The 22203-nt window shown below is 37.6% G+C and overlaps 1 protein-coding gene across 1 annotated transcript in view; it reads right to left on the reverse strand.

Moving 5' to 3' along the window:
• Nucleotides 1-2108: 2108 nt before the first annotated feature.
• Nucleotides 2109-22203, reverse strand: part of aldh1a1.S (aldehyde dehydrogenase 1 family member A1 S homeolog) — a 38891-nt gene continuing 18796 nt past the window's right edge. The window contains 4 exon segments of the mRNA NM_001087482.1: nucleotides 2109-2992; nucleotides 4689-4763; nucleotides 11143-11300; nucleotides 15016-15180. Of these exon segments, the coding sequence (NP_001080951.1) occupies nucleotides 2920-2992; nucleotides 4689-4763; nucleotides 11143-11300; nucleotides 15016-15180 (471 nt within the window). The 3' untranslated portion in view covers nucleotides 2109-2919.

Below are 22203 nucleotides of genomic sequence, written 5' to 3' on the forward strand. Positions count from 1 at the left end.
CTGACTCCGCTTGTACTCTGCCTGCCCCGACCCGGCCTGTTTTGTCTACGCCTTGTACTATGACCTTCTGCCCAAAAGACTTTGCCTTACCATCGTGCCCCTTTACTCGTTCAGAACCCTTCGCTTGGCACCTCTCTTAAATAAGACCTGGCGGCATCCGATTAGCCGAGGGCTCCTCCCGAGGTGAAAGGCGGCTGTTAAAGGCGGAAGCAAGAGCCAAGAACAGGGTGCTTAGCATTGGTTCTGAATTTAGGGTGCCGACCGTGACAGTATTTTAATCCAAATAATGTAAAGATCCCTAATGCGGAAAATCAGGCTGACAGCAATGCAAGTTTGTACATGAATGCACTCAGGTCACTATTGGCATTATCAATATAGTGGTAGAGAAATGTGAATCTTTAGATGGTTCTTTAGCAGGGCACTGGCAGATTACTGTTTTCTTCCCATATATACTGTACATTTGAATAATTTCACTCTATAAATACTTTTGGTCTACAACAAATTGGTTGGACTATAACACACTTGACCCAAAACACAAGGGCTTAATTATGACTGCAGTTGCACAAAAATATACAGTCATTGCAGACATTGACACTGTTCATTAGTGTGCAAGGTACTTCATCCAAAGACTCTCCATGCATTTTGCTATGGTTGCACTCCTAGTGCTCCTGTTCCATGCAAGTGTGCCAGGTGATGCAGGGGAACACTGGAGCTACTAACACTTCTAGCTGGAAGGTTCACACTGTGGGCTGCTGACAGTTTGTGCCCCATTGCAGGCAGCATGTCACAACATGCCCTCACAGTTGTGTACACATGTTGTGGTGCATGGGGAACAATTGAAACAGATTGCAACATTTTGCTCAAACTATGGCGAATTGCATCTTAGAATGCACATTACACGCAGCACTTGCTTTCATAAATGACCCCAGCGATGTTATAATAAAGTGAATATTAAAGAAAAGAAGCTGGATGTGGTTCTCCATCTGTTCAGCTATAACTACCAACACACTTGAACTCTTATCCTTCCAAGGATGTGGCTGGTTTAGTTGCAACTTGGAAAAGTTGTTGGGCATGTGTTTTTCCCATAGTGGAACCTTAAACTGGGAAAAGGGGGCACTATGTGACACTGTAAACTGGGTAAAGGGGGCACTGGCTGTATTTTGCTTCATCTGCTGAAAGCATAGTACCTGCAGGAAAACTGTTAACCCTTATTTATGGGTTCAGGAATACTGAGAGTTGCAGTTCAGCCACATCTGGGGACCAAAGGTTAAGAAACAGGTTTATAAAACTTCCAGAATTTTTGTCATAGAATATCATGTAAAGCAAGGCACTCATAGGACTTTAAAATATGGTGAAAAGAGATAAAGTTAATTTATTATTCCAACGTTTCAATCTTCCTTGAGAAGACCGAAACATTGGAATAATATATATATATATATATATATATATATATATATATATATATATATATATATATATATATATATATATACACATACACACACCAATTTTAACCCTATTTGTAATAAAGGCACAAAGTTTGCCCAAGTGCAGCAACCAATAGCAACCAGTAAGATGTTTGCTTTTAAACAGGAGATCAATAAACATTACCTGCTAATTGAGCGGGTGATCAGACCAGTAGCAACCATGTTTTTATTACATTATCAACATTATTATATTATTCTATACTGTATATACATACACTAGGGGGAACATTTAGTTAGCTCGAGTGAAGGATTAGAAGGAAAAAAACTTTGAATTTCGAAGGCTTTTTTTGGCTACTTCGACCATCGAATTGGCTACTTTGACCTTCTACTACGACTTCGACTTTGAATCGAACGATTTGAACTAAAAATCGTTCGACCATTCGACCATTCGATAGTCGAAGTACTGTCTCTTTAAAAAAAAACTTCGACCTCCTACAACCTACCGAGCACCAATGTTAGCCTATGGGGAAGGTCACCATAGGCTTTCCTAGCAATTTGTGATTGAACGATTTTTCCTTCGATCGTTCGAATTGCGGTAAATCCTTCGACTTCGATGTTAATTAACCCTCAATATGCGACCCATAGTAAATGTGCCCCTAACAGTAAAACCAAAAGCCTGAGCCTCTGAAAGAACAAAAGCGTATTTATTACATTGTATTTCATACAACTGCCAAGCACAATAGAACATTTCAATGAAAAATTAAATTCACATTATCTTTAATTCCAAATTGAGAGAAAAATCAATACGTAATACATTTTTAAAGCTCTACTTTTATATAGCTGTTAGTTGTATCATCTACCCAATAAAAAGGAATTTTTTTTCCGTTCTGCGTAGAATCATTTTTATATACCAGCTGGTCATAGCTGGATTCCGATCCAGTGTAACACCATTTCTGTACAATTAGATGCCATTTTTAAAAGAGTTGGTGGTTCCAGTTTGGCCATCAAACTCAAATGCTTTCCCGTTTTTAATGTATGCTTTATAAATATGGCAGCAGTTTGCAGTGGTTTATTTCCCTTGTTGGATATTTTTCTTTACAAATAGATTTTTTTTATACATTTCTATATATTTTATATATGAATTTCTTGTACCTTCCTTTTCTTAGCAATATACTAGATGAAAGGGTTGAGTCTTGACTAAAATCATTTAATGATTTCTGCACCAGAACATAAAACACAGAACTATGACAGAGGGCAGCATATATGTGATTTGCTAATGTATTAATGCACTGCAGGATCAGTAGAATAAAACGTGTTGTTTTCCAGACCTATTGACAATTGATACCATGGTGAAACGTCACCAGGAAAAAGTAGATATTTTACCAGCACCACAAATGTTTGCAGCTGTTGTCACAATGAGATTTATACACACAAATATGGCAGTGTTTTCCACGATCCTCCAGGCATTCAGGATATAAGTGACGTAACATCTTTAGGAATTCTTCTGAGAAATTTTCATGATAACCGTCTTGACTTCGGTGTATTCATGCAGGCCATATTCACCCCTAAATAAAAGCATTACTTTAGCAAGCAGTGGCATTATCAGAATATAATACACTCACAACAGCCATGAATATCTTGTAAATGATATCCTTATAAACGGTGAGTTCTGATGTCATCAGTTATAAACAGTGAGCTCTGATGTCATTTTTATCACATGGCTCACTGAAATTTGTGTATTATAATAAATAAAGTACCCCCAGTTGCAAAATATGACAATATTAGAAGTAACCTCGGAGTTCCATGACCTGTATAAAAACACTCGCCTTTGGCCTCGTGTTTTTATATGGTCATAAAACTCCTCGGTAACTTATAATATCCTTTAATTTTACAAGAGGGGGTATTTTATTCACTATATTATGCTTTGCCTGCCTGTAACAAGGAACAACTGTGTTGTTTAGTAGGTGGCCAAGCAAATGTTACTAGGTCAAATAGACCAACTGCTTCTTCCAAGCAAGAGTGCTGGTTCCTGTTGCAACTAGTTAGGCCTGGTTGAAAGAGAAAAATTGCCAGCGCACATTTACAAATAATGAGGTGTCATACCTCCCAATTGTCCCTTTTTCGGAGGTCCCTCAGTCCCTCATTTGTACTGGAAAGTCCCTATTTTCTCTGCACTGAACAGCCAGAAAAAGAAACAACGTTTCTCACTTAATTGGCTTTTAGCAGAGAGCACAGAACAGAATTTCTGATTCTAATGTATTGTATTCTGTTAACTGTGCTTTATATTGTTAGGCAATATAATATCTCCATGGAAAGAGATGTGAACAAGATATTTATTTTTCCAATATTACTTGTCATACCCATTACATTCTAAATTAAACTACAAGGTATTTTCCTATAGTAGAAATGTATATATGAGTATCAGCTTACTTATAAATATAGTTATAATTGATTAAAATATATTCATATAATGTGCTGGTGTAGTTGGGTCAGTAAACCATAGTTGTACAAAGGTTCACAGTCACAGATACACATTAGTAATACAGTAAAGCCTTCCTGCTATTATTTATATGATTCAGACCTTCCATTAGCAAAGTAGCTTCAGCCGTAGTCTTGTGGCATTTCAATGTGGGTGACACTGATCATAATCAATCAGGGCCACTCATGTGGAGCAGTGACGTGACTGAGACCACTTATCCCATTATATATCGGATGAAAATTCCTTTAACTTGGGGGCTTCTCCAGTATTCCTATTCTTAAATAAAATGGCCGGATGATTCACAATGGTTTTTGTTGTAAACAAAATTAACCTGTTGACCTTTGCTGATTTATTTTTTTAATAAATCAGAGCTGGTACTACATCCCGCTTTAAAAAGATTGATGTTAACATACTGTATAATGTAAGGTTTACTTTAAGGCTGAGTGTCAAAACTATATAAAGGTAGGTACAGCCATACAGCAGCAAAGCAGAATAAGTGAAAACATAAAGAGTTGGAGTTTGTTTAACCCCCATAATAGTGCCATGAAATACACAATCTGTAGCACTATCTATGCTACGCTTGTTTATATGGCAACTTGCGCTGTCTCCCTATGTCATAGAATAGTTTCAGTTCACTAAAATGCAGAATCTTTTTGCCCCTAACTGAACAAGCCTGCAAACTACATCAGAGAAACGTATGTGAAGCCATTGAAATCCTTACAGAATTATTTCTTTTGATGTTGTGAGTTGAGTATACTAAATTAATTTGTCATTTTACTTACATTTCACGGCCATTTCCAGACATCTTAAACCCGCCAAAAGGGCTTTGTGGGGACATGGCACTGTAGCAATTTATCCTAAAATCAGACAGCATAAAATGTTAAAGTATAAAATGCTTTCTTAGTCATTTATGTTAACAATATGATAACAATGAATAAGTATGGCAGTACATCTGTGTGAGTCAACAATACATGAAAGTTATTATTAGTATATGCCACAATGCAACTGCACAGCTTGGGGGAAGTGAATAATATTAAATGAAACATGTTTAAAGTGGTTGGTCACATATGAGTTAATTTTTAGTATGATGTAGAGAGTGATTCTCTGAGACAATTTGCTATTGGTTTTAATCTTTTATTATGTGTGGTTTTTCAGTTATTTAACTTTTTACTCCGCAGCTCTCCAGTCTGCGAATTCAGCAATCTGGTTGCTAGGGTCAAAATTACCTTAGCAACCATGCACCGCTTTGAATAAGAGACTGGTATATGAATAGGAGAGTCCTCAATGGAAAGATGAGGAATAAAAAGTAGCAATAACAATACATTTGAGCCTTACAGAGCGTTTGTTTTAGATGGGATCATTGACCCCCATCTGAAAGCTGGAAAGAGTCACAAGAAAAAGGCAAATAATCAAAAAATTATAAAAAAATAAAGAACAAAGAACAATTGAAAAGTTGCTTAGAATTAGTCATTCTACAACACACTAAAAGTTAACTTAAAGGAGAATTCAACCCCTTATTAAAAAAAACCCTTTCCGCCTACCCTACATAGACCCCCTCCCTGTTCCCCCCGGCCTGGCAGCTACCCCAGGTAAATACCCCTTACTTTTTACTTACACCTTGGTGCAGATTCAGGGCATCGGAGTTCACGGGTGCCATCTTCTTCTCTTCTGTAATCTTTGGTAAATAAGTGCCATATCGGTGCATGCACAGTTGGAGCAGTCTGTTGGTCACAATCAACTGTGCATGCATCAAAAGTCACGGAAATTGCCGAAGCGCCAGAGAGAAGACCCGAAGATTACCAAAGAAGATGGCTGCCGTGATCTCCGATGCCCTAGATCTGCACAGAAGGGTAAGTAAAAAGTTAGTGGCATTTACCTGGGGTAGCAGCTAGGCTGGGGAGGTGGGAGGGGGGTCTATGTTGGGTAGGGTTTTTTTTAATAAGGGGTTGAATTCTCCTTTAAAGGTGAACCACCCATTTAATGATATGAGTTATTGATTATAAGTAGTATCCCTGATTAAAGTCAATCACGATTTCATAATTCAATTTCTGTCTTGAAAAATAGCCTGTACAGATGAACAACTGAAAATCCATAAAGCATGGGTAAATGAGTTTGCTTGAAACTATGTGGCGCATGTTCTTGATCAAATCCTAAGAGAACAATTTCCACTGCACTTTGCCAACAGAATGATTATTATGTAGAGCCAGAAGTTTATTGTTAAAGGAGAAGTAAAGTTTAACTAAAGAAGTAGGCTAGAAATGTTGTTGTATTAGGTTTTGGGCTTCTATATCAACCCAAAGCAACCACAGTCCTTTATCAGGGAAGGTTATTATGATAGTTATGCTCTGGAGTTTTGTTACATTTTTTGTTGCAATAAACCTTTCGGATTGCAAAATTTTATTACATACGCTGCGCATGTTAACAAGAGCCATTTGGCCGCAAACTTTGCCAGGAAGTCGTTGAGATCTGTAATCGCTCAAAAAGGGGGAAAACATGGTCTCTAACGTTCTCAAAGGTGTCTGCATATATTTTTTGTGCTAACAACACATATAACATTCCCAAATAGTGCCACAGTCACAATAGTGTTTAATAAACAAATAAAATTATTGGTACATGGCAGCTCAGAAACCAGCACAATTAACATCAGAATATAATAACCAGCCCAAAATCTAAGATGGGGAGCTCATGTGATAACCTGAATCATTACTACTATAGAGAGGCTGGTTCAGTAAGGTCAGTATATAAAATATTATATTTCTAGTCACATTCATTTTTAGGGTTTAGTATTCCTTTAATTGGATCAGAGTTACTAAATGATCAAGGCTTCACTTGGAATTTGAATGCGATGGACATGCACCCCTTTCCCCGGCAGTCAGTTGCACCTAAAATTAATATTATGTAATAGCTTTAAGGAAGGTACAGCTTTTTTATTTGGTCAAATGCATTGTTTTGTAACCTGAAGCGGTAGAAGAAATGTACTCTATAGTAAATTGATTTTGATGTGGACGCTTGTTTGTAGAGGACGCTGGGTGAACAGTCAGTTCATATATACAGCTTATGCAATCCCATGAGGGCAGCCATATCAGTAGCCCAACGTGGCCCTTGCAAGTCATAAATAAAAAAGCAGCAGTGGCCCATTTCAACACTTTCAACCTTTTCTTCACCAAAAAAAAAATAAAAAGATATTTAAATTGCAATGCAAACTGCCGTTAAGCCAGAAACTCCTACTCTCTTTTAAATGCAGTTAATGCGATCCCCAGTTGGCAGAAATGGAACACGCAGTTATACAGATGGAGTAAATATAAAAGGAGAGGGTTAAAAGAAGAAATTTGCTGAAGGGCAGAAATAGCTCAAGTGTTTTCTTACGTCAACTGGCAAGGAGACTTTTCATTCTCTGAATTTTTTAGCAAATAAACAAGAGTCAGTCACGCAAGGGCATAGGTTGCTGTTGTTTTAAATAATTTTGAAAACAATAATAACTGTGCAGCTTCCTCATAAAATTACATAACATAATATTTATTTTGAACATATTACATGGAAAGTACTGTATAATGATGAGTACACTGACAGCCTAGGGTTATTGTTTACAATGTTGGTTGCCGTAATATTTCTCCTAGACAAGTCCAATGATTAAGGCAGCACATTCAAATTATGGGCAAAAGACTCTGATGCCAAGGCCAACGCAAGATGTTAGCAGCCATTCATACATATAAATGCATACTCGTAGAGCTGTACTAGGCAGAGAACAACATCATATATCGTTGTCTGTTCAAGACCATTACATCTTTGGAGCAGACTTTTAAGGAGTAATTAACATAGTGCAAGGTAGGGTACAAAGTGCAAAAATGGGAGCAAACCATGTTTTTGCACATTACGATCCTGTCCTGCACTTTGCATCTTGGGCCCGGGTCTTTGCATTTCCAAATGGAGTTTGGAGTTTTGCATGCGCAATGTTTGGCTGCCTCATTTAATACATAAATTAAAAAAATAACATCTGTGCACATTGATGTCATATTACCTTGATATACAACCCAGCTTGATAAAAACCACAATAATTTATTAACAAACCCCCCCCCTTGGTGCTATAGATTGCTGCAGAATTAGTTGCCAGCAAATATTAGACAACTGAACACTGAATATGTGGTCATATAATATATGAACACTAACCCATTACTGGTCAAAACCAACCAGTACTGTAAAGTAAAAAAAAGCACAGACAATCAGCAAAGAGGAGATAGGGTATGTTCAGTCACAGATCTTCCCTGATAAAGGTGGTTACCTCCTTGGGCTGGTACAGAACCGCAAAACAAAATGTGCAGCATTTCTAGCCTACATCTTTGTTAAGAATTAGTTGTCCTTTAAGCCAGTGGGCCCATAGTACAAAGATCCATGTTTTCAGCATTTTGCTAGATGCACCTTGATGTAGGACTATTTATGGTCATAGAATGATGCACAAAGAATTAAGTGCTTCATTCTGTATACAGTGCCCCCTGTGTTTGGCTAAACATTTTATTTTCCCTCATTTTTGCCCAAACTCAGCTTTGAAAGCCCTAAAGTTAAATATTTAACTGTAAAACAAAGCCCTGGAAGTTTAACTTTAAATTCCTGCTACTGCAAGAGCTTTGGTAACCTTTTCCTTACTTACATGTTCAGCCAAGTTCAGTAAAGCTCTAGCTGTACCTGCCAAGGTAAACTAAAAGTTTTTTTTCTTTTTGCCTTTAACACATTAATTGCTCAGTTTATTGCTATCAATATTGCTACAAAGCTACATGCACTCTGAAGTCTGTTAAACTGGTACATGGCGTTTAGTGGAAACATGGTTGCCTGAATTCCATTTTTTCGATAGCGAAATTAGGGCAATGTGCCAATGTTTTATCAGAACTGGATAAAAAATACTTGGGGGTGGGGAAGTTGAACTTTGTGTCTCTTAAAGAAAGCTTCTATATTGTTTGTGACACTACCAGAAAAAAAGGAATTTCTCTAAGGTTCACTGCCTAAGGTGATTTGACTGCTGCTGTACAGTGGAAAACAGCAATGGTCAAAATGGTCAAGTCTGCCTGTCACTGATGCTAATGTAAATGAATAGGAATTGCTGTGTGTCAAGCACCGGAAGCGGTGACAGGCCAACAAGACAGCATAAACCACCATTGTTCTCTAACGGATGGCCATAGCCCTAAGAATAGTTTGCAGTTTTCATTATTTTTATTATGTGGTTTTGTTTTCCACTTGTCTTAAAAAGTCAAATACAGATCAGTAGCATAACTGCTAAGTACCAGACCCCCACAAAAAAAATCTTTTATGGGGCCCAGTGCATATAGTTTCTCTTCCAGTCGGCCCCACAGCCTGGTCACTCCCTGCCTCTGGTAGTAGAGGAGCTGGAGCTGGGGTGGGAGGAGAATACAATACAGCAGACCTCAAGGTCTGGGCCCCCCTGCAACCTGCTGTATATGCAGTTATGCCACTGATACAGGTTAATAAAACGGAACACTTTGTCATTTATAATACAATTTGTAATACATTATGATATAACCCCTAAAGTAAATGATAAATGCATTCTTTTCCAGTTAGATGTATAATCTGGGTTGGTTTTTGAATGTCAGAGAACATTTGAATATGTTTGTACAAAAGCCCTACAGGCAAGAATATACAGCAAACATTGTTATTCCACTTGTCACACCATGGCAACAGCATTTTTCAGTGAAGTCAATTCTTGGAGAAGGAGCTTACACAGCAGTCTATTTGTGGATTGTACACTTGTGGGCTGTAGTATGATGTGTTAGCATTACATCTAATACTACAACATAAACTTTTTTAATCCGATTGATGACAATTCAAAGCATCATGGCAAGTCTAAAGCATGAACTGTTCCTAACTTTTTAAAAATACGACATGATCACTGAATGAATATGGTTTCTTAATGCAAGGACACGGATCAGAGTATTAATTTTCTTTATTGCACTGGCTACAGACTTGAAACAAATTTAGAACCTGTTGAAGCTTATTGCCTACTCAAGAAGCACTTGCATCCAGGGGCATGCTATGCTCAAAGCCTTAAAGCAAAAGTAACATAAAAAGTGTTTTAAAGTAATACAAATATAATGCAGTGTTGCCCTACACTGGTAAAACTGATGTGTTTGCTTCAGAAACACTGCTATTGTTTATATAAATAAGCAATCAGGGCAGCCATTCAAAGGAGAAAAGGCTCGGGTTACACAGCAGATAAGCTCTGTAGAACATAATGGTGTTATCTGTTATCCACTATTTAACTTGTGCCATATAGCCTTTTTTCAATTTCTGCCATTGCTACTCAGCAGCTTGTTTATATGAACTATAGTAGTGTTTCTGAAGCAAACAGATCAGTTTTACCAGTGCAGGACAACAGTGCAGGATATTTTCATTACTTTAAAACACTTTCATTTATTAGTGTTACTGTTCCTTTAAGGAGAGTCTAGTTGAGGCAGGAAAAATTGTGACCCTGTTCTTAACATCTGCCATAGGGAAAGGGGTAAGTACAGGGATTCTTTGTATGCTGTGTCTGTCTGCACTCCCTAGCTTGTTGTTTGCCACATTGATTTGACACAAATTAGGGAAGGGCGTGCCTCTCCCTACCTGCCTTTGTGTATGGACCTATGTCAGGAAGAGCTATCTCTACAGGATAGTGTGCAAAGTGCAAATAACATGGAAGCTTGCATTTGTATTTTGCACTTTACACCTTGTCTCATGAGTGAGTGACTTTGATTTGACAGGTAAGGTTTGGAACATTATAAGGATGATTTGCAGAAGGAAAGAGATCAATGGCTACTATAAGCTATCAATAGGAAAGTGTACCTTACTTTGTAATTAGCACAAAGTAAGTGGGAACATTATGTTATTTACTACATCTTTTTATTTATACAAAATGTAATACATGGCATAAAGATTGCCCAAATGCAGACAGTAACTCATAGCAACTAATAAGATGTTAGCTTTTAAGCAGGTGACCAGGAAATACTGATTGATTGCTATAGGTGATAGATAATAGTTATTCTGCAGCAGCTTTTCTTGTATTTACTATGTTATGATATTAACTAACCAAACCCCAATTAACATCGTAATACACAATGTTTTTATGCTACTGTATTTTTTACATTTATATAGGAAACGTAATTCAGTCATAACAGTCATAATAGGATAGAAAATGAATATATAAGATCCTATAGCTGTATTTTATATCAAATGATCTGCAGGTTTACTCACCACACAGTTCCAGCCTGAAGAGCCGTAGACATTAATATTGCTTTGTCCATGTCTTTGGTGAAAACTCCGGCAGCTAATCCATACTTTGTATTGTTTGCCCTTTTAATAACTTCATCGATTGTTTTAAACTTCAGGATTTGTTGCACAGGCCCAAAAATCTTGTTTATTCAAAAGAAAAAAAAACGAGTTACGAAGGGACAATTACATTTGCTTAAAGGAACAGTAACACCAAAAAATGTAAGTGTTTTAAAGTAATGAAAATATCATGTACTGTTGCCCTGTACTGGTAAAACGGATCTGTTTGCTTCAGAAACACTACTATAGTTCATATAAACAAGCTGCTGTGGAGCAATGGCGGAAATTGAAAAACGGCTATATGGCACAGGTTAACTAATGGATAACAGATAACACCATTAGACAGAGCTTGTTTGCTATCTGCTGCGTAACCTGAGCCTTTTCTCCTTTGAATGGCTGCCCCCATTGCTACACTGCAGCTTATTTATATAAATAATAGTAGTGTTTCTTAAGCAAACACAGCAGGTTTTACCAGTGCAGGGCAACACTGCATTATATTTTCATTACTTTAAAACACTTTTATTTTTTGACGTTACTGTTCCTTTAATAAAGGAGAATGCTAAATGCTGAAATAGATTGTATCTTCTTATTATGCACTTATACTGTATATACTGTGTTTCTAATCGCTTACAGGGCCGATCCTGCCATGAAGTTAAGTGAAAGCCTTGCCTCAGGTGACAGTGAGCGGCCATTTACCAGGGGTGGCAAAAAGCCGCCTCCTGTAAAGTTAAGATCCAAATTTCCGATTTCTAAAATGGAAATTCGGTTTAGCTAGTGCAGGAAGCGATATAGCGTTCATTTCACTAGCGACGCAGCCCACATTTGACCTGCTCCAATGCTAACGTTTGGAGCGAGATAGGGGCAGCATCCCCAGGATCGCCCCTGATCTCTCACCTGATATACCAGGGAAGCAGAAAAAAGGGAAGCAGAAAACTGCACCTGCCAAGAGGTACTTCTGAGTGAGCAGTCACCTTCTTCAGCTTCTTTATTCTTCAATAGCCCTGGATCAATGCATGTGCAGTAGAGTGAAAAAGCTGGCTTTTTGCTTAAAGTTTGGCTATTCACTGCACACATAAAGTATGGACAAGATCACTCTGTGGTGTTCACTCAGAAGTTCCCCAGGAGCACCAGCCCGGATTGCAAAGTAAGCATAAACATTTCCTTCTCTTTTAAGGTGTGTAATTTCTGGCTCCTTGTTATGGGACTCTAAAGATAACAGGTGCCAGACTGCCAGTGAGACAATATATAGCAGCGTAATTGCAAGCTGAGCCAGTGATAATTTCACTGGTGGTGGAAAACTGGAAAACACATTGCAATCAACATCCATTCCACCATTAATATTTCAATTTCAAATATATAGGAAAAAAAATAGAATCAAAGGAGATCTATCATAAGACAATGGTAAAACAATAGACACATCCTTGGGAAAACTTGGTGCCAGCTTTTCTGCATACTTACTGGCATTTACAGGGCTATTGTTCTGATGTGTGCAAGCTGTAAACAATAAAACAGTCTCAATCCAGGCTGGCTTTCAGCCTTAAGGCAGAAAATTCTGTGCAGCCCTGGCTATACACCCACTGTAAAATACCTGCTGTAAAGGGAACTCTATGTAATAAACATACATGAAATACAAAAGAATGATTGCTAACTGAGGATATATTATTGGATACATTTTAGTAATGGTGAGGTTTAAAAGTATTTACGCTCATTCCACATCTCACAGATCCCCTTCAAAATTGCTCATAAAATATTAAATATAATTAAATATAACTTTAATTAAAAAAAGACACCATTTTGACTTAAGTGCCATATAAATGCACAAATAGTGTACAATCAAGTGTAGGAAAAAAAAATCCTTTTCTTGTATTCGTTTCAAAGTCCTGCTTTGTCTCCTAATGTTCTACTCTGTGATTCTCTGATGCCTTTTCATTCTGTTTCTCAATTTCTTGATATAAAATGCCAGGAGGCAATACTTGAGACAGTTTCCATTGTACATTGTTTATGCAAATTTTAAAAAGATATTATTTTCCCCCTCTTATTTCTGCTCCAGTTTAAATTCACTTTGATCATGTGTTTCCTAATCCAAAGCCTTATCTTTGGTTCAGCAGAGTTACAAAGTGAAGCATTAATGCAAGGAATTGAATTTCTCGTGACCTTGTTTTTATCTCTAGTTCATTAACTTTAAAATTGTCTGGTCTGTACATAAAATAAGTTTAATCTTTTTTATACACACTGAGTGTACAAGCTGACATAATTTTACATTACATTTTTTACATTTTGCCCATTCTCAGTTCAGATTACACTATATTAAGATGAGACAGAATTTACTAGGGCATTATGCCTTTAGCATATTGCACAGGGATACCATTTACAACGATGGAAAATGCTGCAAAATGTTGCAACATTTTGATCCACATGCAAAAATGTTCACAGTTAATGAAACTCAAGTCTAGATTAAAGGGACAGGCAACCCACAAAATCTTTTTTTGCCTAATAAATGAAAACATAATTCTAAGCAACTTTGCAATATACTGTACATTAATTCCAATTTGTTTTTTTAGTTTGTAATTATATTTTAATTATATTATATTTAGTTTGTATTTATATTGAAAGCAGCGTTTGTCCCTTTCTATTCTCTGCCCTGATGGCTCAGACTGTTGAAACAAAACAAGACAGATGATTGATAGTCCTCTCTTTGCTAAGGATCTAAGACTTTTTTAAAAAACAGAATTTAGTCAAATGCTGCTTTCAGTAGAATTAGTTGTTACAAATAATAAAGCACTGACATTTTGTAGTAAATGTATATTGGAAAGTTGCTTAGATGTTTTTTTTATTAGGCACATTTTGGGGTTGAATTGCCCTTTAAGTGACAGCTATTCCAAATGGGTTTTATTCTGCTTCTACTGGATCAGAATAAGACAGATTCAAAAAGTCTGAACCCACTTACTACCGATGAAGCTTGATGTATCGAAACTGATACTATTTTTGTTTCCAAGTTGTAATGTTAAGATATCTTAAACTGCGTGACTTATTTTGGAGAATAGCTTGCTATGTATATGTACTGTATGTGTTGCACTGTGTGTATGTTCTATATGCATCCCTCCTAACATCTCAAAAATGTAAAAGAGTGGCAGCAATGAAATAGGTCAGAATGCATACCCAGGAATACTCCTATTATTTATTTACTTCAGAGTGTGTGTTTTCACCTTGGCCAACTAGCAGCCAGATACAGGCCTGGAATCTTTGCAAGGCCACAAGGGTCCAGGTCTAAGGCGCAAGATTTTAGGAGTGGCATGCCACTCAGTTACATTATTAGGAGCACTGGGAATGCATACTCCTGAATGCGTAATCCCCAGTGTTCCGGCGCATGCACTCGCTAGCAAGGGTGCTAGGGACTACCAAGGCAGAAATCCGCCCCTGACAGACATAGAAAATTGACTCCAGCAAACACCTTGTCACTAATACTGTGAGAATATGGCACAACATCACCTACCCACTTGCTCGGGATGCATCATATTTATCTTTCTGGATATTTGTAGGACACTGAAACACTTAAGGTGCCCAAGCTGGCAATGGGTATTGGTATGCTATTGCATAGGCTTTAAGGCATTACAGTATTTTTACAAATATTTAGAATATCAGTTTACTGCTCAGTTAAATTGAGGTTGAATATTAAGTGCATGCAGTCTTTAGTTAGATTTACAAAATACAGATAACGTATATATGTGTCTGCAATGTAACCGAATCTAATTATACTTGCTGTTCAGTATACATATATACATGCACACAGTAACTTACTTCTTCTTTGGCTATACGCATATCATCCTTCACATCTGAAAAGACTGTGGGGCTGATATAGAAACCTTTCTCACCCCATGCACTTCCTCCACATTGCAACTTTGCTCCTTCTTTCTTTCCACTCTCAATCAATTCAAGGATTTTGTCATATTGTTCTTTGTCAATCTGTCCAAAAAAAAAATAACACTATATAAGAACTAATCATATCTATATCTATTATATACACACACGTATGCATGCATATATATATATATATATATATATATATATATATATATATATATATATATATATATATATATATATATATATATATATATATATATATATAGACAAATACAAGATTCCTCTGCACTCAACCCATTATCAATATATTTAAGACAGAGACATTTTGTGCATACTGCTACTGAAAAATGCCTTACCCTTTAAACAAAACAGGGATTGTTTGTCCATATATTGCAATATATTTAAGCTGGCCAACTACGTCAAAGTCATCCCATATCTGGCCAGTCCTATGCTCAATTTTCATTTGATTCATTAAGAATTCTATATATATATATATATACATAGTTACATATAATACATATAACAAACAGTGATGAAAGGAAGCAATCGTTGATGTTGCTATTACTTTAGTATATTGAAAATCAACTCTTGGTGGTTATTTATCAAAAGTCCGACCAAACCAGAATCCACCTTGGAAAAAATGGATCAGGGAAAAACCCACGTCTTTTTTGGATGGCCGCACGAAAACCGCAACTTTTTCGGATTGTTATGTGTAAATCAGAGTTTTTCGGATTTTCTGGTTTTGAAAAATCGGAATTTTTCGTGAAATTGACGAAAAAAACAGAAATGCTCGGATTATCGTATGAAAACCAGCGCAGACAATTATAACGTCAAATTGCAAATAGGACCTCTGCCATTGACTTCTACAAGACCTCGACAGGTTCAAGATGGAATATTTTCAGATTTGGACTTTTTGGAGTCTCGGGGTATAATAAATCTCGAAAAATTTTACTTTTTTTTCACTAAAAATTCTAATTTTAGAGTAAAAATTGTTTTCAAGTTTTTAGCATTGAGACTTTAAAAAATGACCCCCTTGATGTGCAGTGAATTTGGTAATTTGTCACCCTATATACAGGACATTTATATACACTGTGGTTAACATTTCTTCTTCTTATTTGTCCCCAAGCTTCTATTTGCACATTGCTGCATTTTAAAATACTTTTTAAATAAACATAATAACTACATATGTCCTTTTCAATAAATCACTCTGTACTACTCTTGGGTACACACAGTAAAAAAGCCACACATGCTAAACTTTCTTTTCTCTTATCTCCTACACCTACACTATCTTTGGAGAAAATGTTTTATAGACCCATTTTTGCCCAGACCATCTCTTGGATTATTTGTAATTGAATGACAAAAATGTACCCCGTAAAATACAGTAAATAATGATTTGTATATAGACAGAAGTACAGTGACTAGTAGTTGGGCTCATCTTTCAGGGGAGGCAACTTAACATTTTGCTCACAAACTTGTAAATTGTTCAGCCTACAGCTGGATAAACTAAGCTAATCACTAGCTGCTATAGGTTATTACCTAGATGCAAGCTTGGCCAGTGTTGGTAAATAATCATGGGTCACAAGTCTTATTAGACTTTGCAAACATGGTATACTATAGAATGTGTGTCTTGGCTATGCTACTAATACAACCATAAAAATGTATTTTTGATGGCTACAGGTCTATTCACCTTTAGCATACAATCAGTAGGTAGGTAGCAATGAATGCTCAATTGTTTTAAATACATATGAAAAATCTTATCACCCACTGTTGGTTACTGCACCTGGACAAATTCTGTGTCCTTTAATATTTACATTTCAATAGGTGCCAGGTACTGTTTTGTTCCTGTAAAATATTTTAAAATTATAAATTTTTTGGTGGGAATCTATGGGAGACAAGCGTCCCATTATTGAGAGCTTTCTGGATAACTGATTTCTGGTTTGCGATTCCTATACCTGTACTCAGCATGCATACCACGCTGTTGGTATAATGTTATATTTAAATTTATTTAGCTTTATTGTAGTTTTATTTTTGTTCTCTTGACATTTGAGACTCCCAATATAGCTGGGAACTAATGAGAACACCTTATCAGTACACAAAATTCAAATTGGATTTAAAGCTTCAGATCTTTTTTCATGAAAAGCGATAGTATGATTAGGCAACTAATTTAAACTTGGCCAAAAAATGACTTCGAATTCACAATAAATCCTGCTTGTTATAATAGCACAATCAACAAGCTCAAAGTTCTTGCATATTATCTCTGAACTATGATATAGTCTCCTTATCTCTTTTTTTCCCTATAAAGATAAATGTACAGTACACATCAGAATTCTTTTTGGTAGGAGTTCGAATGAGATGTTTAATCATGTGGATAGGCCAAGGACCAAACACAACACCTTGGAGCCTTGCCAATGCAGACTAGCTTTTTGCTTGCACATTTTGATCCCTAAGCAGAAAAAGCCTGGGAACCTGGCACATGCACATTACAATGATACAGCTGGATTTCTTTGCATGTATAATTATAATACCTTTTGGTCTTTAGTTCTCTGTTCTTTCATTCAAGTATACACATAATGAAATAAATCAAAATCTTAATATACTGTGAATGAGATTTTAGGCAATTGTTTACAACAGTCGTAATTGGGCTTTTGCTTGGAAATAAAATATTGAAATGCATTGATAATATCAGATATCAAGCTTAGAAAGTGATAAGTAGGAATCGCCAAAAATAATTCATTAAAATTCAGTATCTTTGTGGCAAAGCAAAATTCCCAGGGTCACAATCGAAATACTTTATTATTTCACTCTGATATGTTTCCATTTTCTATTTTATGAGTGTACAAGTCTTATTTAACTTCTACAGGGTTAAATGCAGCAAGACTGGAAGATATTACTGCCTCCCACCAGGGCTGTCTAATTGAAGATGTGGCCCTTCAAGAAGAGAGTTTAATATAGTGTGACCTCCAAATATGTGGTGTAGTGGATATTTTTTTTTTTTTAACAATTCTTTATTTTCATGAAACCATAAGAATTGCAAAGAAAGTTACAGACATATCCATGTGTATAAAGATATACCATAAACATTTAACAAATGCAAAAGAAGGATACAATGTCAGCAAGTAAATAAAGAAAACATGAAATAAAAACAAATAAAAAAAGGAAAAAACCGGCTTGGTGTTGTCATTTCCAATAGATTAAATCTAAATGTCCTGTATTGACCAGAATCAGATAGAGGTATAGATATTTACTCAGTTTTTGTTCGTATCCCAGAACCACGTGCAAGCAAATTCCAAAAGCATAGCTAGGGGAGATGAGTTAAGCCTTCAGGAGGGAGTTACCACTGGTTCTGTGTCCACCCACAAATCCCAGACTTTGTTAAATTTACCCGGGCATCCCCGCCTCATATAAGTAAGCTTGTAGAGAGTTACGGATTTATCAATTAATTGTTCCCACTCTTTGTGTGTCGGACCTACCCGCGATTTCCACCTCATTGCAACAGCCTTTTTAGCATACATACAAAGTATTGACACCAGAGTCCGCTGAGCCCGTACAGGGAGCACATCCTCTAGTTGGTTGAGCAATAATACCTTAGGGTCGTTCGGTAAAGGAATATCAGTTCTCTCGTGAATCGTATGTATAATTGCTTCCCAGAACTTCCGTATGGAAGGGCAATCCCACACCATGTGGAAGAAGCCTGCAGGCGAAAAAGCGCACCTAGGGCACACCGGACTAACATTGGAGTGCATTTTGTGCAGTCTCTGGGGCGTAAGGTATGTCCGGTGCAGGTAATTTAATTGTGTCATTTTATCTTTTGCACTTACTATCCCCTCATAAAGCATATCCAAGGTCTCATCCCAGTTTTCAGATGTTAAGGTCGGGATATCCTGTTGCCATTTGCTGAGCACCCTATCTAAAGTGGAATTGCACTGATGAGTCAGATTCTTATAGAGGTGCGATAGAGGTTTGACCAACTCTTTAGTGTGCACTACCTGTTCTAAGCTATTCGGAGTGGTATCTATACAGGAAGACAGGAATTGAGAGTTAAAAGCATGCCGCAGTTGTAAAAAGCGAAATAGGAATTTATTTGGGAGAGAAAATTTCTCTTTCAGTTCCTGGAAAGTCAACAACTTGCCACCAGCTACGATGTCCACAACGTATTTTATGTTATAGTGTGCCCAGAGTTGTGGATCCGGAACTTGCTTAAAATGCAGAAGTTGAGGATTACACCACAGGGGGGTATACTCTGAGCAGTAATGTTCTGCCTCTGGGTAAAATTTAAGGGCGGCTTTCCATACTTTAAACGTAGCCTTCATCAACGGGGTGATCTTATCGGAATAGGTTACACCTCTATATAAAATATTTTTAAGTTCCTCGTACGAGCCTAGGACCTGTGCTTCCAGGGATATTGCAGCATTCGATTTAGGTGAAATGGCCCACTGTCTCACCACTGCCAATTGAGCCGCCATGTAATATAGATAAGGGTTTGGGGCAGCTAGCCCTCCTTGGGAGGTGGGAAGCTGCAGCGTCGTAAGGGCTAGTCTAGGGGAAAGTCTGTTCCAGAATATGGAGACCATGAGGGACTTTATTGAGGCAAAGATGGACTTTTTAATCCCTACTGGTGATTGTCGAAAAATGTATGTTAGTTTGGGGATTATCACCATTTTAAACAGGTTAATTCTTCCAATTAGTGAGAGTGGCAAATTGGCCCATAAATCCCGTTTTTGCTCCATAAGTTTAAGAAGAGGAAGTATATTCAACTCACTGTATTTTTCTAAATTTACATGGATCCAAATACCTAAGTACTTGAATCTATCTACCCATCTTAAACCTAGTGAGTGTTGTGGATGATTGTCTGGGAGCTTATCTATGGGAAATAAAACTGATTTCGACCAATTTATTTTAAGGCCTGAATAGCTGGTATGACTATCAATAATTTCAAGAGCGCGTCGAAGAGCTTGGTGAGAGTTAGGTAAATACAAAAGAGTGTCATCAGCGTACATTGAGATAGTTTCGCTCATCTTACCAATGGTTAGCCCCCTCACGACAGGTGCAGTTCTGACCCGACAAGCCAGCGGTTCCATAGCTAATGCAAACAGCAGAGGCGAAAGGGGGCAACCCTGTCTTGTTCCCCTTCTGATCGGAACCGCCTTTGATACGTTCATGTTAGTTCTTATTCTAGCGATCGGGTTGTGATATAGCGCTCGGACCCAATTAATATATGTCGAGCGTATACCCACCCTTTCCATTGTGGCCCACAAGTATTCCCATTCCACCGAATCAAAAGCCTTTTCATTATCTAATGAGGCTATTACCCTAGTTCCGGCATTGTCATGTTGTATTGCAATATTGGTAAACAGTCTCCTTAGATTAATATCGGTAGAACGACCTGGCATAAAGCCAGTTTGATCTGCCGAGATTATGTCCGATAAATGTGGGGCCAGTCTCAATGCCAGTACCTTAGCCAATATCTTGGCGTCCGCATTGATCAGTGCGATTGGCCTGTATGATGAGCAATCTAGGGGGTCCTTACCAGCTTTCGGGATTAAGATTGTTAGTGTTTCCCTCATAGAGTCCGGGAGGGGTTTCCCAAGTTTCACCTCATTATACAATTTAACCAGAATCGGGGCTATAAGTTTGATATGTTGCTTGTACCATTCTATTGGTAGGCCGTCAGTCCCTGGTGTTTTCCCAGCTGGGAAGGCTGCAATGGCCGCTTCAACCTCTGATTGCGTGATGTCTGTGTCTAAGTCAGTGGCTACCTGATCATCAAGTGTTGGCAAATCTGTTTCGTTTAAATAGCCTTTGATCTCATGTGGAGGGGTCCCCAGCTTAGAGGTATATAAATCAGTGTAATACTCTAGAAACCTATTATTAATCTGACCCGGGGAAGAGATTACGTCCCCATGATGCAGCTTCACCGCTGGAATAGCCGTAGTAGTTGTCATATCTTTTGAAAGAAGTGCCAATAGTTTCCCATTTTTATCCCCCGATTCGAAGATGTTAGCCCTTTGGTAAAGTACTTGCTTTTTTGTAAGTTCCACCTGTGTCAGCATAAGCGCTCTTTGACTATCTAACCAAAGCTGGTGAGTCAGGTCAGTCGGACAAGCAATATAGGCCGCCTCTTTGTCCTGGGCAATACGTGTTTTTTGAGTGATTTCAGCTTGTACTGCATTTGTGATCGCTTTAATGTTACTAATGAATTCACCCCTTGTGTATGCCTTAAAGGCATCCCAGGTTGTGGTTAGGGGGGTGTCTGCATTGTTTACTGCTAAAAAAGTTTGAATACTATTATGTATCGTTTCATTAAGCTGCTCATGTTTGGCCCAGTACGGACTCAGTCTCCAAATTCTATCTATCGGTAATTGTGAAGTTGAAATAGATAATAAAATTGGAGAGTGATCCGAAATACCTCTAGTAAGTATTTCCACTTTGTGGACCCATTTGTTTAGTTCTAGAGAACCCAAAGCCAGGTCAATGCGGGACATATTGTTATGTCCTGGGGAATAGCACGTGAACTGTTTACTGGTGGGATGTCGAGTCCTCCAGAGATCTACCAAATTAAGTGTTTTGAGCCATTTTTTAAAGACGGCGGAGCTAGCTCTAGGGGGATGGAGTTTATCCATATCTGGGTCACATATAGCATTAAAGTCCCCCAGCAGCAGAAGGGGTGCAGTAGGCAATGCCAAAATTTTCCCCAGTAGCTCCATGAAGAACTCCTCAGTGGGCGGGGGCGGGGCATAGACATTGGCCAGCGTAATTTTTTTCCCCTGAAGGGTCCCATATAAAAATATATATCTCCCAAAACTGTCCGTAATCACTGTGTCAATGGCAAACGAACAATTTTTGTTTACTAGAATTGATACCCCTCTGGAATAATTGGAGTAGTGGGAGTGGTACATCGCATTAATCCAAGGTTTTTTTAATGCCAACACTCTATCCCTTAAAAGATGAGTCTCCTGTAGGAGAATGATCTGGGGTTTATATCTCTTGATGAAGTCAAAAACTAATCTTCTTTTTATCCCATCTCCCATACCTCGTACATTCCATGTCAACAATTTAACCTGTGCCATAGTTAGATGTTCTTGAGATATTAGTGAGAGTGGAGAGTCCGGACTCAAACCACCC

The sequence above is a fragment of the Xenopus laevis genome, chromosome 1S (assembly GCF_017654675.1).
Source record: "Xenopus laevis strain J_2021 chromosome 1S, Xenopus_laevis_v10.1, whole genome shotgun sequence".
NCBI classification, from domain to species: domain Eukaryota; kingdom Metazoa; phylum Chordata; class Amphibia; order Anura; family Pipidae; genus Xenopus; species Xenopus laevis.